The following is a 7,615-nucleotide window of genomic DNA, read 5'->3' as shown; positions in this document are numbered from 1 at the left end:
ATTGTTCATCTTTTGAGCGTCTCTTAGCAGAGCAATTGCGCATATATTCGTGGCGACGAAGTACCGCCTCAAGCTTCTGAATGAAAGTCCTAGGTTCGAATCTTCCTCTCTCTTCTTTTCTTGAGGGAGGGCGACAACCAACATTGTTACGCATTTTTCCATAATTTTTAGATGAGCGTTTCAATGTGACAGTTTTCCCCACTCGCTGCGCGAGAAGAAGAGAATTACTTGTAGCATGTGAGCTATTTCTGTGTTGATTTTATTACTTTCTTGACCAACTGAAACGGAAGGTTTTTTTGTTTTGGCAAAAGTGTGTTGCAGCGGCACAACCCACAACTGTGAAAAATTCCCTCTGGGTGCAGTGTAATAATTCAACTGTCCTTGCTCTTTCGTAACGAGGTAATCATGAGTCTGTCTAAGATACTCCCTAGCAGAATGACTGGCTGAATTCCCGAAATTTAATTAGTCTTGTTCTTGCTGTGGGAGCAATCCCCATCAATCCTCAATACCAATCCCCATCAGCCATCAAAAATAATGATTGTTGCAGTGCTTCGCCTAAAGGAAGCAGCATGATATATAGCACTGAAAGCCGTCTTGTAAAATGATAAAAAAATGTGTAGCAATGCTGGTTGTCTCTCAAAAAAAAGAAAACGGGGACAGGACTCAAACCTAGGACTTTCATTCAGAATCTCGAGGTGATACCGGTACCTCCCTGACACGAAGCCATGCAGCATCATGCTGCTAACACATGCCCAACAAGATGGACAATCATGCGACTCTTCATCACACGTAGGAGTTCTGAATTTGCTAGTGCCCTAGCAGCTAGGTCTCTGTCTGTGTCACATAAAAGCAAGGAGTTTTTTGTGTATGATGGGAAGTTTGGTTGACATGAATTTGATAATCACCATGCAGCTGGTGCTATGCATTTGCAGGAAGGACATTCCAATACTCGTGTAAGGGTTCAGTAATTGACACTGTGTGAAGCCTTCCGGCAAAGGGAGGGTCAGTGGGGTTTGAACTGCGTGTGTGTGTGTGTGTACGTCCACAGTGATGAAACTGTGTGCTTGGGAGGTGCATGCCTGAGAGCTAGCACTGAAAACTAAAAATGTTCATGGCGTTGTTTAACTGCCTGCACTTTTTTGGTCACCTTGTATTGTAGTTTTATGTCAGAGCATTTACTGGTTGTCATGCTGTGTATCTAAATCACCAAATTACACATTTTCAGGGACCGGAACCAAGGGAGCGGTTGCTGAGGGCAAGTGCAAGCCATTTTTTCACCTCTCCCTCGCCTGCTGATACAGGGACATCATTGAAACAGAGTGAAAAAATCGCTGTGAGCCAAGGAAGCAATGAGGAGGAACAATATTGATGCAGTTTTAATAAATGACACCAAAGAAGCTCTGTTGCCTTGTGCCATTTGTTGGTGCTACCTGGTTGCACAGTCACGTGCAGTTGGGACAAACGTCCCGCTGCAAATGACTATGGAACGGGGAGTGCCAGAGATCAGCTGCAAGTGGGGTAGGTGAAAATGGCCGCAACTGGTTTCAGTTGGGACCAGTTGTGGAAATTCCTACCTATCCCACTTGCAGCTGGTCCCAACTAGGACCAGTTTCAACTGGTCCCAAGCTGGTCTCAGCTGGGACCAGCTGCAACTGGTTCCTACTGGGATTCACTGCAACTTGGACCAGTCGCAATTGGTCCCACCTGGGACCAGCTGCAGCTGGTCCCAACTGGGAATTGTTCCATAACCCAGTTGAACTGGGACCAGTTGGATTCGCAGTTGAACATTTTGATGTCACCAAAACTCCAATCCAGGATGTTTCCAAGGGTATTCAACCGCCTTTACATTTTAGTGACACCACAACGCCGCTTGCACTGAAAGCCCGCTTGTTCAACCTGTCGGAACAGCCTCTGTGACGCCAGTTTCTCCGAAACAGGAGCGTTGCACCAAAATTTATGACAGATAAAACTTCAAAGAGCGAAGTACGGCACATATTCATTACATGTGATAAATAAGACTATGCAGTTTTGTTGAATATTGATTGATTGTAGGGTTGAACGCGCCGACGCAACGCAGGCGATGAGGCGCGCCGTAGTGGAAGGCTCCGGATTAATTTTGACAACCTGGGGATCTTTATCGTGCGCAGAAATCTCGTACACACGGGCGTTTTTGCTTTTCGCCTCCATCAGAAAAGCGGCCGCCGCGGCCGCGAATCGAGCCCGCGACCTCGTGCTCAGCAGTGCAACGCCTTAGCCACTGAGCCACCGCGGCGGGTTGTTGAATATAGATATGCGGGGTACACAGTGTATGCAAATTGAACAGATTTACTTGAAATCCCCAAGGTGGAGTAGGCTTCTGCAAATGAAAGTTTGACATCCACCTAAATGTAGCCAACGGCTACAAGGGAAAGCTATACAGCTTTCTCAGGAACTTCGCAGTTGAAGAAAAATTCGTCCTGGTCCAGGATTCGAACCAGGAACTGGACTGGTAATCGTTTTAGCAGCAGTAAGCATGCTAATTCCAGACAATCAGGAAACCTAAGAATAGCCAGCTGAACCATTAGCTCACGCTACGTATATCCTGGCATAGCCGAGCTAAGCCACTGCTAATTTTTTAATTCACGTTTTTGTCGTTATTTTCGCTGCTCCTTTATTTTTGTCTGTTTTGTGGAGGAGCTGTATAAGATTTATATTTATGGATTTGTTAATATCACTTAAAGATTTCGTATTTTCTACTTTATGTAATTTTTTTATAAATTACGTTCAGGTTATTATCTTCATCCACTTTGTAGCGATCAATTATATTAACTCCGCCAATTTACATTTCTGTGGAAATGCAGGGCTGTGATGGCCTGTGCCTCGAAGGTGTAGTGCTCTCGCCTGTTCCAATGAAGGACACACCCCTTGCAGGTGTTCTGTGTGAGAATCTTCGGCAGGAGCTGACCAGAAATGCGCCCAATAAACTCGCAAATACACTCGTGCCAAGACCAGGAAAACTGCAGCGTTGACATGCCGCGAAATGCCGCATAAACAGCGGCCCAACGGGCTGAACTATGCATTAGATGCATAGGTGCGCACTGCCGCCTGTCGGAGCGCGGGGGAACTAGCACGCTTACAACATGGCCTCCGAGATCGGCTTCCGGCGGCGCGCCGTTGCTGCGGCCGTCCCATTCGGCGAGGAGCCAGGCGGATCGGTGTAATTTTGTGAACTCCTATTCCCGCCGCGAGATGGCGGCCCTGGCCTAAGGCTGAAGAGAAGCTCGTCTGGCCGACGATGCCTCCGCTTTGAGGTGTAAATCAGCCTTCGTTGTCGCGTCTTCGTGCCAGAAAACTCTCAATATGTGGTCTTTGTTTTTTGACTGGCTCCTACAAGTACAAAGTTGTTTAACGGAGGTTGTTTAACACCCACGATTGCCTTTCCACGCAGCTTTAGTGGTCGTTTGTTTGAAAGGCGAATACTATAGCCCAGGGTTCTGTCATCCCGGGCAGAGTGAAGGCCAACGTTCCCAAATTTTTTTTCCTCTGTTACAGCATTTTCGCGGGATATCGCAGCGCAGAAATGTGCTTTTTCGACTTTAAAGTTGTTTCGAACGCTCTAGGTATCCAGTGTGTGTGTGTGTGTGTGAGTGTGTGTGTGTGTGTGTGTGTGTGTGTGCGTGTGTGCGTGTGTGCGTGTGTGTGTGTGTGTGTGTGTGTGTGTGTGTGTGTGTGTGTGTGTGTGTGTGTGTGTGTGTGTGTGTGTGTGTGTGTGTGTGTGTGTGTGTGTGTGTGTGTGTGTGTGTGTGTGTGTGTGTGCGTGCGCGCGCGTGCGCGTGCGTGCGCGCGTGTATATGTGTGCGTGCATGCGTGCGGGAAAACAGCGTAATGCCGATAAGCACTCGTGTATTGTTTAAAGGCAGGTGACTACGATAGTCAAATAATCGTTTAGGCTTTCACGGGTACGAATCAATCATTTTTTTTTCGTTTTATTTTGCTTGGATGTTTCAAGTACCTACTGCAACCTCGGTTCCAAATTATTTGCCGTGAGTGAATGGTTTTCCGCGGTGCGTTTCACAACGCTATCGACTCTACATGTGTATTTTTTCGAAAGACTGTTTCGTAATTTCTAGATATGTTGGGGTAATATTCTGCAAATAATTTGTTGCCATGACAGTAAGCTTAAGGGCATTATTTTTTTGGTGAGCAGTTAAGGTGACTACTAATATCTGCAAGCACAACATCGGCTGTAAGTGAGTTGTTCGGGATATTAGTGAATAAACACATCAAGTGGAGAACTACCAATCGTAACTCGGGTAAAAATTGTATTACTTAGACCACGTCCATTTATGGTAGACTGGAAGTCTCTCTGTGCGTTTGTATATGCAAGCATGCATGTCAAAAACGGCACCATCACGTTCCTCTACCTATTGCGGAAGATATACTGATAGCATTTTGGACAGTATACAATTGTGATGCTGAAGTATACCACGTCTCTGTTAATTGCATTGCGGTAAAAGTTGTGCAAACGTTTCAAGTAATGTTGCCATGTCATCTACTTTATCTGTCGAAGACCGCACGTTTAAAGGAGAAAAAAGGAAACGACCTAGGAGGTATATTCAATAATTCGGTCGGTTGAATTTATTGCTCGGAACGCACGGAATATGCGTTCCGTGCTTTCCAAAGAACATGTACGAGATTTTCAGAAATAAAACCAGAAAACGTGTTGTGTTTTCGAACCATGCGTGACTACAAAAAAGAATACTGCTGTGCAACGAATTCCCTTATGCGTCACCCCGGGGATAGTCTACGACGAAAATTCAAAGGCACCAGTAACTACCCCAATGGCACGAGTAACTACTTCTACCTTTCTCCTGCATTAGTATGCGGTAACTCTTTTTTAAAGGCAGAGCATTTCAGTAACTCACGATGTCACACGCGTTGACGTCCGTAGTCGTAGTTCGCACCCCTCCCCCTACACTATATAAAAAAAAATACTATCCGGCGCCTGGTTTCGATCCCTCGACCCTGCGGGCGGAACGCAATGTACATGGTGCTCTACCCACTGCGCCACAAAACCGACACAGAATGGGAGGCTAAGAACGCGCCTGATATCCTTGACTAATTCAAACTACGTCAAGAAGCTGCTGATACAACGCATTCACTACCACCAACTCCCCAAACACTAAACGTTAACGCAATACACCCACCCCCTATGCGACGCATTTACTCGAGTCCCCCTCGCGGGGAGATGGGCGCAGTTTTTTATTAAGCGTCGCGCACAAGCTGCGAAGGCCGAGTTATCGTCCTCTGCGCCCGCCCGCTCCAGGGAAAGCGACCTTAGGCGCGCCGAGGTGCTGCGAAAAACGCGGCCACGCCCCCTTTTCAACTTACGCTCTCTCCGGGCGATTGGAACGGCCGGAGCAACGGCGCGCCGCCGGTAGCCGATCGCAGAGGCACGCTTACAAAATTTAGCTGCGGTGCGCGGTGATTGCGACGGCCGGAGCAAAACGCGCGCGGGGGGAATCTCGGAGGCCATGCCGGCGTGCAAGGGCACTGTTCCCCGCATTTCACACTTTCTCATTCTAGCCATAGAGTTCCATATAGAATATATTAGAGGGAAATCTGGCGCCACTGCCTAGGGGAGCCGCGCTTCAGCGAGCGTGCCGTCCCGTACCGGGCAGGCACGTTCCACTGGTCCTTGGCATGGCTCACGAACAGGCTGAAAAGTTCGATTTGGCTGGAAAAAGGCAACAATATTACTGCAGAAAATTAATAGAATTTGTAATGTTATTATAAAACTAAAGCTCAAGAAAGATTTATTTGTCAGAGATTATTTAGAAGCTTTATGGAAGATGAACAAAAAAACAGTGTTACCCCTTTCGGCTTCAAGATGAAAAAGAAGCCATGTGGATAACCAATCCACGAAGGCGAGGAGGTGTGTGATTATATATATAAGTAAAGTGGGAGGAAGCCACCCGGTAACTGTCTATCTTAGGATGACACCTCAACCGGGAGGAGAATATAGAGAGGATAGGGAGGGAAGGAGGTGAGAGAGAAGTAAAGGATAGTGTATTTATAGAGGAATGAGGAGGGGGGTTGGGAGGGGGAGGGGATTATAGGAAGGTATGAAGGGCCGTTTCAGTCAGGAAGGTGATGAGGGACCGGAGTGCTTTGTCTTGTACTGAGGGGTGGGCCTTGGGAAATAGGAGATCCGTGGGCGTGGTGTGAGTCAGGCGTAATGAGACGAACGTTGCCAAGAGTTTGGAGCGTTGACCGGAGTATTGTGGGCATTCTAGTAGGAGATGTTGGAGCGTCTCTTCAGCTGTGCAATTGCGACAGCTAGCCTTGTCTGCGATGCCCAGCCTGTGGAGAGGGGAGGCGTCCCGATGGGAGCCAACTCGGAGACGGAGGAGGAGGCCCATTTCATGGCGGGAAAGGCCCTTGTATGGTAGGGGATGGAAATAGAGGCCTGATGCGATGCGAGGGTCGGGGTGTAGGGAGCAGAGTTCTCTACGAATGATGAGACGGGCCTCGTCTATCCGGGCTACGTCGGTGCATGGGGTCGTGGGGGTATTGTGTCCTTCTTTGGCCAGAGTATCGGCCGCCTCGTTGCCAGGGATGTTGACGTGGGAAGGAACCCACTGGAAGGCGATGAGTTTCCCATGGTGTTTACTGAGGAGGAGGGCCTTATTAAGCAGACTTTTGATGGCTGGAGTAGCTTTCCTTGGGAAGGCGAGTCTGGATAGGGCTGCCCTGGGCCCTTTTGCCCGTACGCATAAGTTCCCGATTAAGTTCCCGCTTACGAATAAGACGCCAATAAGTCGAAGTCAGCCACGGCAAATAACCCGGTTGCCAGAAAACCCGACAGAAACACTACCTTAACCGAGCGTTTGTATCAGTTTCGGGCAAACGACTTATTACCTAGACAGCGCTAAAGTCGTAGTTGGAACTTATTCCCACACTTATCGCGTGCGGACAAACGGGCCCTGGAGTCGGTGAGTATGACTGCCTTCTGGATGTCGGGGTCGTTGGAGATTAGGTCGCAGGCAAGGTGGAGTCCTGCAATTTCCGCCGTAGTGGAACATGCGTTAAATTGTAAGTGGCAGAGGCTTCTTGCTCCGGTTGAGGGGATTATGCAGGCAGCTGTAGCTGAGCATCTCCCGTCAAGAAACGAGCCGTCGGTGAAAATTTGGGTGAAACCGTTAAAGTGGTCATGAAGGCGTTCTTCGGTGTCCTGGCGCAAAGCGCAGTGTGGAGCGTTGCGCTTGGAGCGACCACCTGGTAGTGACGTGTTGACCTGGATGGGTGCGGTTGAGTTGGGGGGGGGTGGGGTCGTAGTGAACTATTGGACTGGTCTCACCGATGAGGATTTCGAATTGTGCGACTATTTTTCCCATGCGGGAGTGTGGGCGACTCCTAAGACGTGTTAGGAGGAGTGAGCCATCTGAAGTTCTGTGGAGTCTGTCAATGTGGTTTAGAGCCGTTTTAGTTGCCAGAAGCGAGAGGGGCCACGATACTGCTTCGGCGTAAGTTGGACCAATTTGTGAGCAACGGGGGAGGGCAAGACAGCGCCGGAGGACATTACGTTGAAGAACGTCGATACTGTTTCGGTGTATGCTTGAGAGGTTGACGAGGG

General features: G+C 48.5%; 1 protein-coding gene across 1 annotated transcript; it reads right to left on the bottom strand.

Moving 5' to 3' along the window:
• Window positions 1-6,088: 6,088 nt before the first annotated feature.
• On the bottom strand, window positions 6,089-7,376 carry LOC144138739 (uncharacterized). Its single transcript, XM_077671184.1, has 3 exons — window positions 7,340-7,376; window positions 6,961-7,095; window positions 6,089-6,739 (listed from the first exon to the last, which is right to left on the bottom strand). The coding sequence occupies exons 1-3, from the start codon at window positions 7,374-7,376 to the stop codon at window positions 6,093-6,095; spliced, it is 819 nt and encodes a 272-aa protein (XP_077527310.1). The 3' UTR covers window positions 6,089-6,092.
• Window positions 7,377-7,615: the final 239 nt, after the last annotated feature.

Source organism: Haemaphysalis longicornis, unplaced genomic scaffold, assembly GCF_048455015.1.
Source record: "Haemaphysalis longicornis isolate Haplotype H1 unplaced genomic scaffold, Haemaphysalis longicornis Haplotype H1 scaffold_1, whole genome shotgun sequence".
In the NCBI taxonomy this organism is placed as follows: domain Eukaryota; kingdom Metazoa; phylum Arthropoda; class Arachnida; order Ixodida; family Ixodidae; genus Haemaphysalis; species Haemaphysalis longicornis.
This window is presented reverse-complemented; position numbering and strand designations above follow the sequence as displayed.